The sequence below is a fragment of the Ranitomeya imitator genome, chromosome 4 (genome assembly GCF_032444005.1).
Source record: "Ranitomeya imitator isolate aRanImi1 chromosome 4, aRanImi1.pri, whole genome shotgun sequence".
NCBI lineage: Eukaryota > Metazoa > Chordata > Amphibia > Anura > Dendrobatidae > Ranitomeya > Ranitomeya imitator.
The window spans coordinates 689074843-689096488 of NC_091285.1; the positions used below are offsets into that span (position 1 = coordinate 689074843).

The window sequence follows — 21646 nt, forward strand, 5'->3', positions numbered from 1 at the left end:
TGATCTCATTAGAATGCCCACGTTAATCCGAGATGAATGCTGGGTTTGTTATGACTATGACATGTTTTGTAGCGAAGTTATAGAAAGTAGATAAAATAGTTTAAAGTTTAGTTAGACTGAAGAGGTAGGAGGAACGAGGTAATCCAACCCCTTTCTGGGATGTCACAGGCTGAAGCTATAACTGTCTGCCAAGATCCCCAGCTCAGTCTTCTTCTTCTTGTCTTCTCGTGGAGAGCCCTGAGCACGTCCAATGAACTGGGACGTATGGTTGCCTGCAATGCAATGAACTGAGAACATGTGAGTGTTATCTTTTCTCCTTTAATCCCCTTTATGTTATAATTACCTTGTACATATTTGCAATTGTCTCATTTGTAACATCTTTTTATATAAACACTGCCTGAAACTTTTGATGGGGTATATAATTTAATATTAGTTCGTTCTCCTGTTCTAAACCGTACCCTAAGTCTCCTGAAGGGAAATACGCTACTGTTGTTTTTGGGTTAGCTTCGGACCCGTTTAATCGAAGCTGGTGGCAGCGATAGTGTGCAGGCTTTTGGGGTGATGTTGTAGCGACTGCGGCGTTGATAATTATTGTTCCTGCCTGAGTGGGAGTAGTTTATCGCGTCGCTGCAGCGTGCCCAATAGCCAGTACATAGCAGGCAGCCTTTCTGGCGACTAATTACCCCAGGTGCAGTACCACATCTGACCTGAGAGTAAGGGGGGCGCCAGAGAGCTGCAAGTTTTAAGTGGAACTGTAAGCGGGATATACATAAATCCCTGCAGTTCGTGGTATATTGCAGAGCAGTGGGATACCTAGAATAAGCCCCTGCTGTAAACTAAGAGGTCAATAGCCTTGTGTGTGTTTTTTCATCACATTGTGAAGTGGAGGGATAACAAAGATAAGCTCCCCTGCACATGTGATAGCCGTCTGTTGGCCCAAAGTCACCCCGATCCGTGACGTAGGGGTGACGGTCACGGTGTGAATCGTGACAGGGGGCATTATACTGTGTGAGGAGGACAGTGGGGGCATTATACTGTGTGAGGAGGGTAGTGGGGGCATTATACTGTGTGAGAAGGGCAGCCGGGGCATTATACTGTGTGAAGATGGCAGTGGGGGCATTATACTGTGTGAGGAGGGCAGCCGTGGCATTATACTGTGTGAGGAGGGTAGTGGGGGCATTACACTGTGTGAGGAGGGTAGTGGGGCATTATACTGTGTGAGGAGGGCAGTGGGGGCATTATACTGTGTGAGGAGGGCAGTGGGGGCATTATACTGTGTGAGGATAAAAATAGATGTTCCATACCGTTCATTATTGCTCCATAAGATGCTCCATTTAAAGCTGTGCCACATATAATGCTCTGCACCTTTCATTATTGTCCCATAGCTGTGCCATATAGTGCCCTGCACCGTTCATTATAGCCCCATAGCTGTGCCATATAGTGCTCTGCACCGTTCATTATTGCCCCATAGCTGTGCCATATAGTGCTCTGCACCGTTTATTATTGCCCCATAGCTGCCCCATATAGATTGCTCTGCACCGTTCATTATTGCCCCATAGATGTACCATAGAAAGCTGTGCCATTGCTGCTGCTGCTGCAATAAAAAAAAAAAGCCATACTCCCCTTTCTTGCTTGCAGCTCCTCAGCGTCCCGTCTCGGCGTCTCTCTGCACTGACTGATCAGGCAGAGGGCGGCGCGCACACTATACGTCATCGCGCCCTCTGACCTGCACAGTCAGTGCAAGAGGACGCGAAGACAGAGCGGCGCCCGGTGGGTGGAACGCGGACAGGTGAATATGACATACTTACCTGCTCCCGGCGTCACGCTCCTTCTCCCGGACAGCTGGTCTTCGGTGCCGCAGCCTCTTCCTCTATCAGCGGTCACCGTTATCGCTCATTAGAGAAATGAATATGCGGCTCCACCCCTATGGGGGTGGAGTCCATATTGATTACTTTAATAAGTGGTCCCACGTGACCGCTGAACAGGGGAAGAGCTGCGGCACCCGGAGACCGTGGGACTGCAGGGACAGCGCCAGGAGCCCCGGAAGCAGGTGAGTATGCCTCAGCGCCCTCTCCCCCTCACCCGCCGACCGTGACTCGAGTATAAGCCGAGAGGGGAACTTTCAGCCCAAAAATTTGGGCTGAAAATCTCGGCTTATACTCGAGTATATACGGTACATTACATTACTGATCCGGAAGCTCCCCGTTTCACCATTCAGCCCATGCACATAAATCTTAGCACCGCAGTCATGATGACATCACTAGATTGATTCTTATTCTGCACACAGCACAGACTGTAGCCATTCATTATAATGTGCGAGGAGGGCAGTGGGGGCATTATACTGTGTGAGGAGGGCAGTGGGGGCATTATACTGTGTGAGGAGGGCAGCCGGGGCATTATACTGTGTGAGGATGGCAGCGGGGGCATTATACTGTGTGAGGAGGGCAGCAGGGGCATTATACTGTGAAAGGAGGGTAGCGGGGGCATTATACTGTGTGAGGAGGGCAGTGGGGGCATTATACTGTGTGAGGAGGGCAGTGGAAGCATTATATTGTGTGAGGAGGACAGCGGGGACATTATACTGTGTGAGAAGGACTGTGGGGGCATTATGCTGTGGGAGGAGGGTAGTGGGGGCATTATACTGTCACAGTATAATGCCCCCACTGCCCTCCTCACACAGTATAATGCCCCCACTGCCCTCCTGAGGAGGGCAGTGGGGGCATTATACTGTGTGAGGAGGGCAGTGGGGGCAGTATATTGTGTGAAGAGGGCAGTGGGGGCATTATACTGTGTGAGGAGAACAGTGGGGGCATTATACTGTGTGAGGAGGACAGTGGAAGCATTATACTGTGTGAGGAGGACAGAGGGGACATTATACTGTGTGAGAAAGACAGTGGGGGTACACTGTGTGAGGAGGGCAGTGGGGGCAGTATACTGTGTGAGGAGGACAGCGGGGACATTATACTGTGTGAGAAGGACAGTGGGGGCATTATACTGTGTGAGGAGGGCAGTGGGGGCATTATAGTGTGTGAGGAGGGCAGTGGGGGCATTATACTGTGTGAGGAGGACAGAGGGGACATTATACTGTGTGAGGAGGGCAGTGGGGGCATTATAGTGTGTGAGGAGGACAGTGGAAGCATTATACTGTGTGAGGAGGACAGAGGGGACATTATACTGTGTGAGAAAGACAGTGGGGGCATTATACTGTGTGAGGAGAGAAGTGGGGGCATTATACTGTGTGAGAAGGACAGTGGAGGCATTATACTCTGTGAGGAGGGCAGTGGGGGCATTATACTGTGTGAGGAGGGCAGTGGGGGCATTATACTGTGTGAGGAGGGTAGTGGGGGCATTATACTGTGTGAGGAGGGCAGTGGGGGCATTATACTGTGTGAGGAGGGTAGTGGGGGCATTATACTGTGTGAGGAGGGCAGTGGAAGCATTATACTGTGTGAGGAGGACAGCGGGGACATTATACTGTGTGAGAAAGACAGTGTGGGCATTATACTGTGTGAGGAGGGTAGTGGGGGCATTAGACTGTGTGAGGGCAGTGGGGGCATTATACTGTGTGAGGAGGGCAGTGGGAGCATTATACTGTGTGAGGAAGACTGGGGACATTATACTGTGTGAGGAGGGCAGTGGGGGCATTATACTGTGTGAGGAGGGCAGTGGGGGCATTATACTGTGTGACGAGGGTAGTGGGGGCATTATCCTGTGTGAGGAGGGCAGCGGGGACATTATACTGTGTGAGGACAGAGGGGACATTATACTGTGTGACGAGGGTAGTGGGGGCATTATACTGTGTGAGGAAGGCAGCGGGGACATTATACTGTGTGAGGACAGAGGGGACATTATACTGTGTGAGGAGGGTAGTGGGGGCATTACATTGTGAGGAGAGCAGTGGGGGCATTATACTGTGTGAGGAAGACAGTGGGGGCATTACATTGTGAGGAGGGCAGTGGGGGCATTATACTGTGTGACTAGGCTAGTGGGGGCATTATACTGTGTGAGGAGGGCAGTGCGGGCATTATACTGTGTGAGGAGGGCAGTGGGGGCATTATGTGTGACGAGGGTAGTGGGGGCATTGTACTGTGTGACGAGGGTAGTGGGGCATTGTATAATGTGGGGGTCATGGTTATGGCATCATACTGTATTGAGGGTCATTATGGGCACTATATAATGTCTGTGGGACCTATGGAGAAATAATGTGGGAATTCACGTGTGTGGAGGCACCTTTAGGGCATGATATTGTGTTCTCGGTCTGTGGTGACATATTATTGTGTTGTGGGGCACCGTGTAGTATCATACTGTACATGTAGGGAGGACTGCGGGGGGTAAATTGTGTGGGGGACTTCACTGCCAGGTTATCAGGCTGAGTGTGGGGGGCATCATACTCTATGGGGACCAGGACAGAAGCATCTTTGTGGGGTGAGAAAACAAAGGGGCTTCAATAGAAGCACCATTTCTTTGCACGTAAAAAGTCACTTATTAAAAATTGAATGAATCCTCATCTTTCAAGCATTTAAAAAACACATCCCCCAATATTACACCAACAAAGTTCTTTCGAAAGTCCTGGCATGCTCAGACTGACCTGCAGAATAGTGTTTTCAAGCCCTTACATCTCTTTGTAGGTGTCAAAATCAAAACTCAAAAAGCAATTGTGAAAAAGGTGATCTTTTTACCTCTTCGTCGCCCCCAAAAATCTAATCAAATTTATAAAAAAAATAAAATGGATCAATTTAGAAAATTAAACTCACCCTGCAAAAAAAAAGCCCTTATGTCGACTGAAAAAAAATGGCTTTTGAAATGTGTAGTTGAATAAAAAAAAATAGAAAATTGTGCTTAGAGGATACTTTTTATAGATTTTGTAGATATTCTGTATTGTACGAGCCCAATACAATGTTTTAATAATAAGCAATGCCAAAACCTGACCGTGACCCCAGTATAAAATGTATTTTTATTTGACAGTGATCAGTGTTATATAAATGCAGACAGTATTGGGTTATGACCTGTACAGATAATTATAAATCGGTGGTGAGGAAGAGTTCACACAGTCTGTAAGATTTGGAGTAAGGTTTCAGTGAAATCAAGAAAATTGTTCTACATAAAGTCCACTTGTTCTTGCCTAAATCAAACCTGTAGGCACTTTGTGATCCCCAATGTTCAGTGCACATACTGAACCCTGTTTTCCTGCAGTAAATTGCACTTTGTATGAGTAAGCTGCATGTTGTCTCTGTAGAGTTGTTGAGTTTGGTCTTCACAACAAAGGAATTTGGTCAGAACACCATGGCCATAGGATCAAATGCCAGATCATTGAGAAAATTAGGTAGAACTATCCTCTTAAAACCCAACTTTATTGTGTTTGAGGCGCTCAACTCATTCTTAAAGACTATAATTGCTTGGAAGAGTTTAAGGCTTCATTGAAAAGTCAACTAAGTCATGGAAACCAGACTCATCGAGAGGCTTGAAGGCCAAACCTCAAGACAGGAGAGGAACACTGTTTGGGTGTGGGTCGACTGGACTCCTCAATGATCTAGCACAACATTCAGAGGTGTTCTACTTTATGTTAAGGAGAACATGGACTAGTAGTCGGCCATGTCATCTTGATGCTGTTTGGGTTTATGGACCATTTGTTCACGAATCACGTAGACATCTTCAGATGTGTGTAGGCTTGTAAGTTCTGCTTTATTCGATCAAGAGAGTCATTATTTGAAGATACAATGTAAAGATAGGAAAAGGATCACTGGTTGTATCATTGTGGGTCAACAGGACTCCAGTCAATGGTCCAACACAACAATCTACTTAATAGGACCGAAAAAATGGATTAGTAGTTGACTATGCCATTTTTAATGGTGTTTGGACTGATGGATTGTATTGTTCGCAAATCTTCTAGACATCTTCTGTTGTGTGTAGACTTGTAAGTTCTGCTCTCTTCAATCAGTAGAGTCAGGTAAGTCATGATCTAGAGACCAAACCTAAGAAAGGGAAGGTATGACCAGAGCCCTGTCGAACCATGGTGACCATACAATGAATACTCTAACACAACACACAGAGGTGTTCTACTGTATGTGACCTAGAACATGGATTAGTAGACGACTATGGCATATTGATGGTTTTTGTGTCAATGAGCTATTTTGTTTGCAACTCTTATAGACATTTTCTAATGTGGGTAATCTTTTAAGTTCTGCTTTCTTCAGTCAAGAGAGTCAAGTAAGTCATGGCTTGACAAACCAACCTAAAGACAGTTGAGGAACACTGATCATACTGTTACCTTGGGTTGACTGGACTCTGGTCAATTATATAGAACAACATATAGAGGTCTTCTACTCTACATTCCTAGTATATGGACAAATAGACTATGATATATTGATGTTTTCTTGATAGATGGACTGTCTCAATGACAAATCTTGTACACATCTTGTCCATTCTACTTTCTTTCACCAAGAGAATCTTGGATACCATAGTCCTTAATAGACTTGAAGAAAACCCAACCTTAAAACGGGAGGAACGCTAAACATATGGGCGCCATGGGTTGATTGGACTCTGGTCAATTGGCTAACACAACACTTAGAGGGGTTCTATTGTATGTGACAAAGAATATGGACTAGTAGTTGACTATGGCATACTTTCTGGATCAATGGGCTGCTTGGTTTACATATCTTGTAGACATCTACTGATGTGGGTAGTCTTGTTAGTTCTGTTTTCTGGTCTTTTTTTATCGTAACTGTCTCAGCTTCCTGCAAACAGCAATATTTCCTGTAGGTTTTTACTTCTCTTTCTTTATGATGTATGTATCTGTGGAAAGTTCTGCTTTGTTGTTGACTCGGGATTTTCAGTGGCTGGTAACATCATAGTCTTTGTTTGTGGCATGAAATGTATCTTTGTTTAAAATCGAGAGGTTGGAACTGTCTATATATCCTCCTGTTGAGAATATATACACAATTCATTTCCATAGTGGTTTTTGGTGGTAGCATTGACCTCCAGAACCAGGCATATGGTGTAATAATGAGCAAGGGTAAGGAAAGTGCTCCTGGTTTTCCTTACCCCACCAAACCAACGTTCTCAGTGAACCTGGAAAAGACCAAAGTATGTGAGGAAATGGTCTATCCTCAAGCTGACTTTGGGAAGAGTTTTGATGCGGAGGGAATTGCCGGGACGCAGGATCACAAGCCCGGAAACACTGCAGGTCTTCAGTGTGGGATCACGGATGCTGGCGGCAGTAGTAGAAAACTCTTGCAAGCAGCGAAATATCAGTTTGCTGTCTAGAAGTAGATCCAACTTGATGTAGCTGCTTCGGTCCTCATTGAAGTGCACCTTGGAAGGAAGGAGAAGGAAGCTTAACTGGAAAACATTAAGACCAATGGAAGGACAATAGTATGTGACTGAAGAAGATGTAGACCATGTCGGAAAAAAGTTTGTGAAGATACCACTTCAGAGATTAGGAGTATGTGGTAGATCGATAAGATAAGGAGACTATTAGAAGACACTGTGAGCATTCAGACATCACTCATGATTACACACGAGGAGAGGAGAAAAAGATGCTCTCTAAATAAACAAAAATGTCGAATGTCTTCTGTTATCAGCCGGCCAGTACAATATTTAATTATTTTAAGTTTCTATTTATCTCCCACAAAACCACACATTCCTGACTTGTTTTTTACCCATTTCATAATCCAACTTGCATGCCCTGTGCACACTTATTCAAAACCTCAACTTCTCCACACTCAACCACATTCTCCAAATGATTCACATCACAAAATCATCTCCTCTTGTTTTCTGTTCTTTGACCCTACAGGTGTCCATACACTTTAGATGTGATTCAGCCAAAGTCAATAATTTTGGTGGGAATCGGTGATCTTCCAAGTCAACGTCACAGCAGATATTGGTGAAAGGGGGATCGAGTATGATAGATTTCATCTTGACTGAACCTTAGAGGCTAGGTCAATGCCAAAGTAGTCCAGGAGGAAATGTAGAAGTCAAAGCAACTGAAGTGTTCATAGAGGATTCTCGAATAGAAAAAGGAGTCTAGAGGGGACAGAGATGTTTGAAGGAGGTATAGGAGTCTGAACAGGATTTTGACAAAGACGAATTTGGAAGGGAAAGAAGAGTCTATAGATGACATGGGAGTATGGGGGATATATACGTGTTTGGAGAGAACAGTGCTTTCTGGAGGGGACACAGAAGTCTGAAGTGGACAAGGGAATCTTGGGGAACAGAGAAATCTAAAGGGGACAAAGGAGTCTGGAGGATCAAAAAAGTATGGAAGGGATGGTCGTGTATGGAGGGAATAGGTAAATCCTGGGAGTTATGTATTTCTGGAGGGGTCAGAATTGTTAGAGGGGCTGGGAAGTCTTGAAAAGATTGTAGTCTGGAGGGTATAGAGAAGTCTGGAGAAGTCTCCAGGGGACTGGGGACTCTGGAGGGCACAGAGTAGTCTGGAAGGGACTTACATGTTTAGAGGGGACAGGAAAGTCAGGATGATACTGAAGTCTTGAAGGGGCTGAAAAGTTTGGAGGGGACAGAAGTGTGTGAATAAGGACACAGCTGTCTGGAGGGGCAGAGGGGTCTGGAGGGGACAGCTAAGTCTGGAGGGGATAGAGGATTCTAAAGGGGATTGCGGAATTTGGAGAAAACAGGTGTGAAGGCTACAGAGTTTTGCGGGGACTCAAGGATATGGAGGGGGACAGAAGGGACTGAAGGCAAGAAAGTCTGGAGGGGAGAGAGCAATCTGGAAACGAACTGGAGAGTCTGTAGGGTACAAAGTAGTCTGGAACAGGACAGAAAAGTCTGGGGGGAGCAGAAGAGTCAGGAGGTGATAGAGTAGTTTGGAGAGTGCAGAGAAGAGACCTGACTTTTGGGGGGAGAAAGGGATCTGTAGGGGCAAACAAGGGTGTGAAGGTGATTGAGGAGTCTTGAGATGACTGAGGAATCTGTAGGGGGTCAAAGGGATCTGGAGGGGACTTTTGAGTCAGAGGAGTCTGGATGGGACAGGTAAGTCAGGGTGGCCTGCAGTGGGGACAGACGGATCTGGAGGGGACAGTGGTGTCTGGAAGGGGACAGGAGTCCGTAGGAGTACAAAGCAGTCTGCCAGTGGCGTATTGCCTTTTTACCATGTAGTTTATTCCACTCTCTCCATTGATAATACACACAGAAGCTTCGTGTGGGTGAGGGGAGAGCCGCCGTCAGCCGAATGCTGTAATGGAGGAAGTGCTGACTTCTCTATTACTTAATCAGGCTGCAATTCCTCAGTTTTCCCCTCATTCATAGTAAGCACATACAATGCCATTCTGGACATATCCCTGACTCCTTTCCACAAGGCTGCACTGTCATATCCTCTGCCAATTGCCTTCAACTGGAGTTGGACTTCGCCTGGATCATTATTTATTTTACTTGCTTATATGGCACCAATAATTCCACAGCGCTTTACAGACATCATAACACTGTCTCCATTGTAGGAACCCGGAGGAAATGCACGCAAACATGGAGAGAATATACAAACTCCTTACACATTTTGTCCCTGGTGGGATTTGAACCCAGGACCCCAGTGCTGTAAAGCAACAGTGCTAACTACTGAGCAACCTTAAATTGTTACCACTGAGCCAACGTACAGTGCTAACCACTGAGCCAACGCACAGTGCTAACCACCTAGCCAACATACAGTGCTAACCACCGAGCCACCGTACAGTGCTAACCACTGAGCCACCATACAGTCCGTGCGGTGATAACCACTGAGCCACCGTACAGCACTAACCAGAGTCACCTCATACAGTGCTTACCACTGAGCCACCATACAGTGCTAACCACTGAGTCACCCCATACAGTGCTAACCACTGAGCAACCTTAAATTGTTACCACTGAGCCAACGTACAGTGCTAACCACTGAGCCAACGTATAGTGCTCACCACCGAGCCACCGTACAGTGCTAACCATGGAGCCACCGTACAGTGCTAACCACTGACCCACCATACAGTGCTAACCACTGAGCCACCATACAGTGCTAACCACTGAGCCACCATACAGTGCTAACCACTGAGCCACCATACAGTGCTAACCAGAGTCACCCCATACAGTGCTCACCACTGAGCCACCATACATTGCTAACCACTGAGCCACCATACAGTGCTAACCACTGAGCCACCATACAGTGCTAACCAGAGTCACCCCATACAGTGCTCACCACTGAGCCACCATACAGTGCTAACCACTGAGTCACCCCATACAGTGCTAACCACTGAGCCACCATACAGTGCTAACCACTGAGCCACCATACAGTGCTAACCAGAGTCACCCCATACAGTGCTCACCACTGAGCCACCATACAGTGCTAACCACTGAGCCACCATACAGTGCTAACCACTGAGCCACCATACAGTGCTAACCAGAGTCACCCCATACAGTGCTCACCACTGAGCCACCATACAGTGCTAACCACTGAGTCACCCCATACAGTGCTAACCACTGAGCCACCGTGCAGTGCTAACCACTGAGCTTAGCAATTAATGTAAGTCAGGCAGCCATTCCCATTCATAAACATCACCGGTCCCATGGAAACAAGAAGCGGACGTTCTCTCCTAATAAAATGGTTTCACGACAATGGTCCTTCCTAGGGCAGGAGAACAGTTATGGGAGCAGGTACTCTAGGTGTTGAGTCCACGAATCATGCTTGATTGTAGACCTTCCTATTATGATGATGATGATCTTGTGATGGGCATACGAAGAAAGATAGAGAAAGTGAATGCGGGGAATAAATATGACTAAAGACGTGGTAACCAAAGGAGAAGATGAAGACAAGATGTGGGGGGGGGGGGGGGTAGTGAAGAACTTGGCATATGCAGATCCTACTCACCTGGCAATACAAATAGAACAATCCCTTGACATTGACTACAAACTCCCCCCTTCCATCATCATATCTGACCGGACTGGTAGAGTTTCGTTGAACTTCCGTCCAGTCCAGGATTGTGCCATTATCATCTGCCAAAGAAGAAGATTATCAGCTGGTGTCACACAATGGAAAGAAAGGAAAAGACATCTGTCATCTTCTTACCCGCATTCTTCTGTCCTCCACTCTTAACTGCAAAGCACAAAAAAAAAAAACATTGAGGTCGGCCAAAATCCTACCTAAGATCAATGAATTCATTCCCTATTCACACATTCACATTCAAAGGGTTTCTGGACCACAAGATCTAAAAGAATATCGTGAGATCGGCAGAGAAAATCCTGGTGGACCTATCTAGCCTTGCACTTTATCGATCTTCCTAGAAGAGCACTCATCCACCAAGTTGCAATGGCTCGAGGTCGAGCCGAAGACCGTTACATTAAATAATTAAAGTGTGGACTTGGTGACCACTTGGGTAGGGCTTTCCATGCCAAACTTCCGAATTTTTTGTTATGGTATCAAGATACTAGCCCATGTTGACTTGATATCTTTGTTGGCTGTCGTTCCACCCATACTTTACATTCTACCATATTGGAAAGGTCTTCTATTGAGATAATGTACGCTTCCAACCTCCAGAATGTGTAGATTAGTAGACTATAGCCATCATCAGCATCAAATGGGATTGTCTTATCATAATCACTTACATAACTGTGCTGCTATGGGCATCAGTTAGTTGGCAACTCCAGTTCTGGCAAAAAAAAAAGACTTTGCTAGTCATTGGCAATTACGGATAACACATTGACACCTTGATTCCACCAGTGTAGTTCTGCATCTTGGTCCAATGAGAAGGATCGTAAGTTTAGGGACCCTTTTTTATTACGTCCACACGCCTGTTAGATCATATCGATAAGCAAGAAATTACGTGAGGGGCTGCGATTGTTGCTGTAGACTCAGTCAGGGTCTTCATTAACTAATTTTTTTTTAAGGAGACTAATATGTGTCAAGATTACTCTCCAACATTGGACTGGGACATAAGGCTGGAGCTATGTGTTTTCAAAAAATTCTGTGTCCACCATCTGAGAGTCTTAGGATCTAACGGCATTTTTCTTTTTTTCGGTTTTAGAGCCTGGTGCACACTACATTTGATTTGCTGGTCTTATCTAACAAGAGTGAAAACTGTTGATTTCCAGTGGTGTTATGTATTCGGAGATGTTCTTTTGTAGACCACCCATGGTCATTTCAACCACTTTTGTCATAGTCCGTTGATCTTTCTAAAGAATAGGTTGTTTGATTAATATCTTTAGATATGAACATACACATCCCTATCTAACTAAAATTTACATTCACTCACACCACACTTTTTCCCTACATGCCTCTTGTACTACAATCAAGGACTTAGATTAGAACATTTCTGGTCTTTGAAGGCATTCTGTCCCTTCCCGCTCATTGCCAGATTGGCCTTGACCTGAACATGTAAGTGGTCCAGACTTCTGACGCATCACCTTCGTAATGAGCTGCGGTGACTGTTGAAGATTTACGATTGTTCTGTTTATTTTTTCTGTTCCCATTCGCTGGAAAAAAAAGATGAATAATTAGGATAGAATGCGACAAAAAAGTGAAAAACCTGGACTGTTTCTCATACAAAGCCGACAACTTTGTGGCCAACTCTCAATGAAGATCCAATTTTGGGGCAAATTACACCAAACATTTTTTACTAACTTACAATAATGTTCTAATTTATTTTGGCAAATTGTGTCAAATTTCAACATTTTAGGCAATTTAAAGTTCAACTTCACTTTTTGGGCAAATTATATCGAAGCTTAACTTTTTGGGGGGTAAAGTACAATAAACCCCTTGTTTATGGACAATTTGAAGTGAAGCCTAACTTTTTCGATAACTTACAAAACTCCATTTTTTTAGTAAAAATTACAGCGAACTTCAACATTTTGGTCAACTTACCGAGATGCTTCACTTCCTGAACAAATCATAATGCAGCTCAACCATTTGGGCGTAAACTACAACGAAGTCCCATTTTTGACCAAGTGTAGCTCAGATTTTTGGATACCTTACAAAGAAGCTCCATTTCTTTTGGGGGGGGGGTAAATTCAGTGAAGTTCAACTTTTGTGGCATCTTATAGTAAAGCGCCACATTTTGGACAACTTCCAGTGAAGATCGAAATTTTGGACAACTTTCTGTGAAGCTCGAAATTTTGGACAACTTTCTGTGAAGCTCGAAATTTTGGACAACTTTCGGTGAAGCTCGAAATTTTGGACAACTTCCGGTGAAGCTCGAAATTTTGGAGAACTAAAAGTGAAACTAATCTTTTTGTCCAATTGACAGTGAAGCTCCACTGGTTGGACGACAGACAGTGAACCGCTATTTTATTATAATTTATCCGTAGCATTACCTGAACGTCTGTGCCGGCTCCGATCCTCCGTCAGCTTCTGATACAGTAGTTGATGTTTTTCCCAAATATTCTGATAATAGATCTAAAAAAAAAAGATTTGGTTGATTAATAGGATTGAGCCTCATTCCAAGCAACATAACTGTGAAGTCCATATTGAATATCGGTTACATCGAGCAAAGATTCTTTTTTCGATCTCCGTGTTTGCCACCTGAAGAGATCATCAAGGAATCCATCTAGTGTAATCCAAGACGAGGTGAAGGGGGATGCAGCTGCAGCTCATCCATCTCATACTGTAAAAGGGGAGGAAGAGCTGCAGACTCAGCACTCACAACACACGAACAATAGCCTGCCCACTATGGAAAGCATGGAAAGAGTAAAAAGAGGGAAGGAAATCATTTTTGGATCCTTCGGAAATATTTGCGTCCATAGAACTACTGGAAGCCCCTCGATTTTGCAAGTTTTGTGAGAACCACAACTCTGTTTCTCCAAGTCCCTCTACACAAAGGCATATTCAGAGAAAGATATTGAGCGACCAGTGTAGCAGATAGGAGCTCTTTGTCCTGGCGCCAGTCCTATGAAAGGCGCTATTCTTATATGGCAGTGCAGCAGGGGAACGGGGCGACCATACAAGTCACGCAGTACAACTCTTACCTGGGTATCAGCACTGGGCTCTCGCACTGGATGCATCTGCAGTACAAACAAGCAAGATGGAAATGTGTTATTGCCTTATGCTCCAGTTACATCCAGAGCTGCACTCACACTTCTGATGTCAATACAATCATTATAGTAACATAGTTAGTAAGGCCGAAAAAAGACATTTGTCCATCCAGTTCAGCCTATATTCCATCATAATAAATCCCCAGATCTACGTCCTTCTACAGAACCTAATAATTGTATGATACAATATTGTTCTGCTCCAGGAAGACATCCAGGCCTCTCTTGAACCCCTCGACTGAGTTCGCCATCACCACCTCCTCAGGCAAGCAATTCCAGATTCTCACTGCCCTAACAGTAAAGAATCCTCTTCTATGTTGGTGGAAAAACCTTCTCTCCTCCAGACGCAAAGAATGCCCCCTTGTGCCCGTCACCTTCCTTGGTATAAACAGATCCTCAGCGAGATATTTGTATTGTCCCCTTATATACTTATACATGGTTATTAGATCGCCCCTCAGTCGTCTTTTTTCTAGACTAAATAATCCTAATTTCGCTAATCTATCTGGGTATTGTAGTTCTCCCATCCCCTTTATTAATTTTGTTGCCCTCCTTTGTACTCTCTCTAGTTCCATTATATCCTTCCTGAGCACCGGTGCCCAAAACTGGACACAGTACTCCATGTGCGGTCTAACTAGGGATTTGTACAGAGGCAGTATAATGCTCTCATCATGTGTATCCAGACCTCTTTTAATGCACCCCATGATCCTGTTTGCCTTGGCAGCTGCTGCCTGGCACTGGCTGCTCCAGGTAAGTTTATCATTAACTAGGATCCCCAAGTCCTTCTTATAGTTATCTGTACATCTTCAATATGCACCATTCTGTGCAGAACTAGAATCAGCAGGGGCTGCGCTCAGAGGTCAGGTGTTATCTGCTATTCAGTCGAAGCGGAAAACTACTATGGGGTTCCCTAGGATGAGTTTGACACTAGTGATTGATGGCAAACTGTGAAGTGTCAACCTAAAGCCACCACTAGAGGGAGCTATCTACCTAGAGATTTATACAACTACCACTATGGGGACGTTCACTACATACAGATTTATGCAGTCAGAGGGAGGGCACTACATTCAGATTTATACAGCCGCCACAAGGGGGAGCTCACTACATAGATTTATACAGCCACCTCTAGGGGGAGCTCACTACATACAGATTTATACAGCCTCCACCAGGAAGAGCTCACTACATACACATTTAGACAGCCGCCACTAGGGGGAGCTCACTATATAGATTTATACAGCCACCACTAGGGGGAGCTCACTACATACAGATTCATACAGCCGCCACAAGGGGGAGCTCACTACATAGATTTATACAGCCACTTAGGGGGAGCTCGCTAAATACAGATTTATACAGCCACCATTATAGGGAGCTCACTACATACAGATCTATACAGCCACCATTATAGGGTGCATACAGATTTATCCAGACACCATTAGAGGATCTCACTACACACAGACGTATATAGCCACAACTAAGGGAAGTTCACTACATATAGATTTATACAGCCACCACTAGAGGGAGCTCGCTACATACAGATTTATACAGCCACCACTAGGGGGAGCTCACAACATACAGATTTATACAGCCACCACTAGGGGGAGCTCACAACATACAGATTTATCCAGACACCACTAGGGGGAGCACACTACATACAGATTTATCCAGACACCACTAGGAGGATCTCACTACATACAGTGCCTACAAGTAGTATTCAACCCCCTGCAGATTTAGCAGGTTTAATAAGATGCAAATAAGTTAGAGCCTTCAAACTTCAAACAAGAGCAGGATTTATTAACAGATGCATAAATCTTACAAACCAAAAGTTTTGTTGCTCAGTTAAATTTTTATAAATTTTAAACATAAAAGTGTGGGTCAATTATTATTCAACCCCTAGGTTTAATATTTTGTGGAATAACCTTTGTTTGCAATTAAAGCTAATAATCGTCTTTTATAAGACCTTATCAGGCAGGCACAGGTCTCTGGAGTTATCTTGGCCCACTCCTCCATGCAGATCTTCTCCAAGTTATCTAGGTTCTTTGGGTGTCTCATGTGGACTTTAATCTTGAGCTACTTCCACAAGTTTTCAATTGGGTTAAGGTCAGGAGACTGACTAGGCCTCTGCAACACCTTGATTTTTTGCCTCTTGAACCAGGCCTTGGTTTTCTTGGCTGTGTGCTTTGGGTCGTTGTCTTGATGGAAGATGAAATGACGACCCATCTTAAGATCCTTGATGGAGGAGCGGAGGTTCTTGGCCAAAATCTCCAGGTAGGCTGTGCTATCCATCTTCCCATGGATGCGGACCAGATGGCCAGGCCCCTTGGCTGAGAAACAGCCCCACAGCATGATGCTGCCACCACCATGCTTGACTGTAGGGATGGTATTCTTGGGGTCGTATGCAGTGCCATCCAGTCTCCAAACGTCACGTGTGTGGTTGGCACCAAAGATCTCGATCTTGGTCTCATCAGACCAGAGAACCTTGAACCAGTCAGTCTCAGAGTCCTCCAAGTGATCATGAGCAAACTGTAGACGAGCCTTGACATGACGCTTTGAAAGTAAAGGTACCTTATGGGCTCGTCTGGAACAGAGACCATTGCGGTGGAGTACGTTACTTATGGTATTGACTGAAACCAATGTCCCCACTGCCATGAGATCTTCCCGGAGCTCCTTCCTTGTTGTCCTTGGGTTAGCCTTGACTCTTCGGACAAGCCTGGCCTCGGCACGGGAGGAAACTTTCAAAGGCTGTCCAGGCCGTCGAAGGCTAACAGTAGTTCCATAAGCCTTCCACTTCCGGATGATGCTCCCAACAGTGGAGACAGGTAGGCACAACTCCTTGGAAAGGGTTTTGTACCCCTTGCCAGCCTTGTGACCCTCCACGATCTTGTCTCTGATGTCTTGGAATGCTTCTTTGTCTCTCCCATGCTGACCATGTATGAGTGCTGTTCACAAGTTTGGGGAGGGTCTTAAATAGTCAGAAAAGGCTGGAAAAAGAGATAATTAATCCAAACATGTGAAGCTAATTGTTCTTTGTGCCTGAACTACTTCTTAATACTTTAGGAGAACCAAACAGAATCCTGGTGGGTTGAGGGGTTGAATAATAAATGACCCTCTGAAAAGACTTTTCACAATTTAAAAAAAAAAAATAAACAAAGAAATAACATTCTTTTTTGCTGCAGTGCATTTCACACTTCCAGGCTGATCTACAGTCCAAATGTCACAATGCCAAGTTAATTCCAAATGTGTAAACCTGCTAAATCTGCAGGGGGTTGAATACTACTTGTAGGCACTGTACATAGTTGTGTTTTTATATGTGCGGTGATACAGGAAGAGCAGCTCATTGCACATATAAAAGCAGATCCACTGCCACCTATGCCCCTACACCACCACCCTTCCACCACACTGCAGCCCAGTACCACTAGGCCACCAGGACCCACATCCCAGGTTAGTGTTAACTCCGAGCCCGGATCCCATTATTATTATAGTCCATTTTTGCGTTTCACAGCTCTTCCCCCTGTTTTGGGAGCCCTGTAGCAGCACCCCAATCTACAGTAAAGTTGCAGTCTGCTTTATACTCTTTATCCCATGCTATCTGTTTCCCCATATTTTTACCCCATGCTTTTTGCCTACATTCTGGCACTCTCTAGCACGGGTTCCATGATTACAATTAATTTCCCGTATTTCTCTCCCGGTTTGTTCTCCAGTCCGCTTCCTCCCCCTATTTTGGGAGCAGTAGTACATCTTCCCAGCCTACACTTAAGTATATGTCTGTAATCTTTCTTTCCTCATTATATACCATTTAGTTATACGTAGACTCTCCAGGACTCATGATTGTTTTAACCCATTGCTCTTTGCCTTTCCTTCACAACATTCTCTTCGCTCCCCATGAGATTCTCCATGTTACACTTCTTCAGCGAGCCCACGCTCTGCTTATGTATCTTTATTTAGGCTTTTCTGTGTTCATTTATGTATGTTGGTTGCCAATTTTCTGATAAGTCCTTTTTGTTCATTCTTATAGATACTACTTAGGGTTTATATTAGTGCTTATATTGTTCTATCTATGCCATTATCTGTAAAAAAACAAAAAAACTCCTCCTAACTTATGTCCTCATTTGTTTATATTTTTTAATATAACAGACCGGACATTCAGCGTCTCCCACTCACACACCACCTCCTCACCTCGCCCCCTATCTGTCGGAGTCCCACAAGGTTCAGTCCTAGGGCCCCTGCTCTTCTCCATCTACACCTTTGGCCTGGGACAGCTCATAGAATCTCACGGCTTTCAGTATCACCTCTATGCTGATGACACACAGATCTACATCTCTGGACCAGATATCACCTCCCTACTAACCAGAATCCCTCAATGTCTGTCCACTATTTCATCCTTCTTCTCCGCAAGATTTCTGAAACTTAACATGGACAAAACAGAATTCATCATCTTTCCCCCATCTCACGCGACCCCCCCAACGAACTTATCCATTACAGTAAATGGCTGCCCACTCTCCCCAGTCCCACAAGCTCGCTGCCTCGGGGTAATCCTTGACGCTGATCTCTCCTTCAAACCACATATCCAAGCCCTTTCCACTTCCTGCCGACTTCAACTCAAAAATATTTCACGAATCCGTTCATTCCTCAACCATGAATCTACAAAAACCCTAGTCCATGCCCTCATCATCTCTCGCCTTGACTACTGCAACCTCCTGCTCTGTGGCCTCCCCTCTAACACTCTCGCACCCCTCCAATCTACTCTAAACTCTGCTGCCCGACTAATCCACCTGTCCTCCCGCTATTCCCCGGCCTCTTCCCTCTGTCAATCCCTTCACTGGCTCCCCATTGCCCAGAGACTCCACTACAAAAGCCTAACCATGACATACAAAGCCATCCACAACCTGTGTCCTCCATACATCTGTGACCTTGTCTCCCGGTACTTACCTACACGCAACCTCCGATCCTCACAAGATCTCCTTCTCTACTCCCCTCTTATCTCCTCTTCCCACAATCGCATACAAGATTTCTCCCATGCCTCCCCCCTACTCTGGAACTCTCTACCACAACATATCAGACTCTCGCCTACCATCGAAACCTTCAAAAAGAACCTGAAGACCCACCTCTTCCGACAATCCTACAACCTGCAGTAACCACCGATTGACCAAACCGCTGCATGACCAGCTCTATCCTCACCTACTGTATCCTCACCCATCCCTTGTAGATTGTGAGCCTTCGCGGGCAGGGTCCTCTCTCCTCCTGTACCAGTTGTGACTTGTATTGTTTAAGATTATTGTACTTGTTTTTATTATGTATACCCCTCCTCACATGTAAAGCGCCATGGAATAAATGGCGCTATAACAATAAATAATAATAATAATTTTTTAGCGATGTTCCAAGCGTTACTCGCTGCTTCACATATTACTGCTCACCGATAGTGCAGTATTTTGATTGTGGTGTAATTTCCTAAACATACAGATTAGGCGATGTGTACACGGTGTGGATTTTCTGCACAGATTATTCCTCTCTTGGCAGAAAACTCAAGTGGAAATCCACACGGATTTGAATTTGCTTTTGTAAGCTAAATAAAGATCTATTATTTAAGAAAAAAAATTGTGATGTCGTTTCTTGTCCAACCTCTTCATTTACATTCTCCATTGATGACCATAATATCATCACATATAATGTTTACACACAAAACACAGATAGATAGATAATAGATAGATAGATAGATAGATAGATAGATAGATAGATAGATAGATAGATAGATAGATAGGTAGATAATAGATATATAATAGATAATAGATAGATAGATAATAGATAAATATAATAGAAAGATAATAGATAGATAGATAATAGATGATAGATAGATAGATCGATAGATAGATAATAGGTAGATAGGTAGATAATAAATAAATAATAGATAGATAATAGACAGAAAGGTAGATATAAAATAGATGATAGAAAGATAGATAGATAATAGATACTAGATATATAGATGATAGATAATAGATAGATAGATAGATAGATAGATAGATAGATAGATAGATAGATGATAGATAGATATGTAATAGATGATACGTAGATAGATAACAGATGATAGATAGATAATAGATATGTAATAGATAAATAGATAATAGGTCGATAATAAATAGATGGATAATGGATAATAGATAATAGGTAGATCATAGATAGATAATACCAAGCCCGATGTTTAGTAATGAACATAATAAAATGGTACATAAAGAGTTAAAGACACACACACAAAATCTGCTTTATGTTTCCATGTGTCGTATTTCGAGCGCTTTGGACGCAGCGGACACCTTTGTATTGTCAGGTGACATCAAGCTGGCTTAGTAATGGAGAGGCGTCAATAAGATACCTATCCATTACTAATCCTATATATGTTAAAGGGTTAAATAAAGACACAGCCAGAATAAAGTATTTTAATGAAATAAAACACAACAGTTTCCCATCTTTATTGTCCAGCTAATCCATGCGAAGCCCTCGTTCTCCTGAATAAAATGAAATAATAAACCAACACACATACTCCTTGTTCCGATGTAATCCATTTAATAATGAGTGTCCCACGACGATCTCCTGTGTAGAGCGGTCACATCAGGAGATGTGACCGCTCTACAGGAGCCTCTGATGATACACTGGAGATAATACTCCAGTCGGTGTGCCGCTCCCACTTTACGGCAACGCTGCGTGGGAATATTCTCACACAGCGGTGCCGCAAGTGACCGCATGAACTCCAGTGACCTCTGACGGCGGAGTGATACAGTGCAGGAGGAGAGCTGCCGTCAGTGTATCACCATAGCTCCTGGAGAGCGATCACATCTGCCGATGTGACAGCTCTACACGGGGGATCGTCGTGGGACGCTCGTTATTAAATGGATTACGTTGGAACAGGGAGTATACTGTTGGTTTATTTTTATTTTTTGCAAGTGATCGAGGACGTCAGGGATTAGCTGTTTGGTGAGTATATACTGTATGTGTGTATGTATGTACTGTATGTGTATATGTGTGTACTCTATCTGTATATGTGTGTACTGCAAGTGTGTATGTGTGTGTACTCTATGTGTATGTACTGTATGTGTGTATATGTGTACTGCAAGTGTGTATGTGTGTGTACTGTATGTGTATGTGTGTACTGTATGTGTATATGTGTGTACTCTATCTGTATATGTGTGTACTGCAAGTGTGTATGTGTGTGTACTCTATGTGTATGTGTGTACTGTATGTGTGTACTGCAAGTGTGTATGTGTGTGTACTGTATGTGTATGTGTGTACTGTATGTGTATATGTGTGTACTCTATCTGTATATGTGTGTACTGCAAGTGTGTATGTGTGTGTACTCTATGTGTATGTGTGTACTGTATGTGTGTATGTGTGTACTGCAAGTGTGTATGTGTGTGTACTGTATGTGTATGTGTGTACTGTATGTGTGTATGTGTGTACTCTATCTGTATATGTGTGTACTGTATGTGTGTATGTGTGTACTGTATGTGTGTATGTGTGTTGTTATGAACAGGTGATTCAGAACCACAATAGACCTAGTGGTTAAGAGCACACAAGTGACCTGTTTAGTTACTAAATAGGACGAGCTCTGAGACGTGGGAACTCTGCTGACCGCAATCCCTGATCCTATCATACCACACTAAAGGTAGCT

The 21646-nt window shown here is 44.2% G+C and overlaps 1 protein-coding gene across 1 annotated transcript in view; it reads right to left on the reverse strand.

Annotated features, from left to right (window-relative positions):
* The window catches only part of LOC138674721 (uncharacterized), a 95042-nt gene that overhangs the window by 58344 nt on the left and 15052 nt on the right, over nucleotides 1–21646 (reverse strand). The window contains exons 2-7 of the mRNA XM_069762538.1: nucleotides 13933–13968; nucleotides 13282–13363; nucleotides 12376–12444; nucleotides 11042–11068; nucleotides 10844–10968; nucleotides 7062–7311 (exon numbers count right to left, since the gene is read on the reverse strand). Of these exons, the coding sequence (XP_069618639.1) occupies nucleotides 7062–7311; nucleotides 10844–10968; nucleotides 11042–11068; nucleotides 12376–12444; nucleotides 13282–13363; nucleotides 13933–13968 (589 nt within the window). The remainder of the gene's footprint in view (nucleotides 1–7061; nucleotides 7312–10843; nucleotides 10969–11041; nucleotides 11069–12375; nucleotides 12445–13281; nucleotides 13364–13932; nucleotides 13969–21646) is intronic.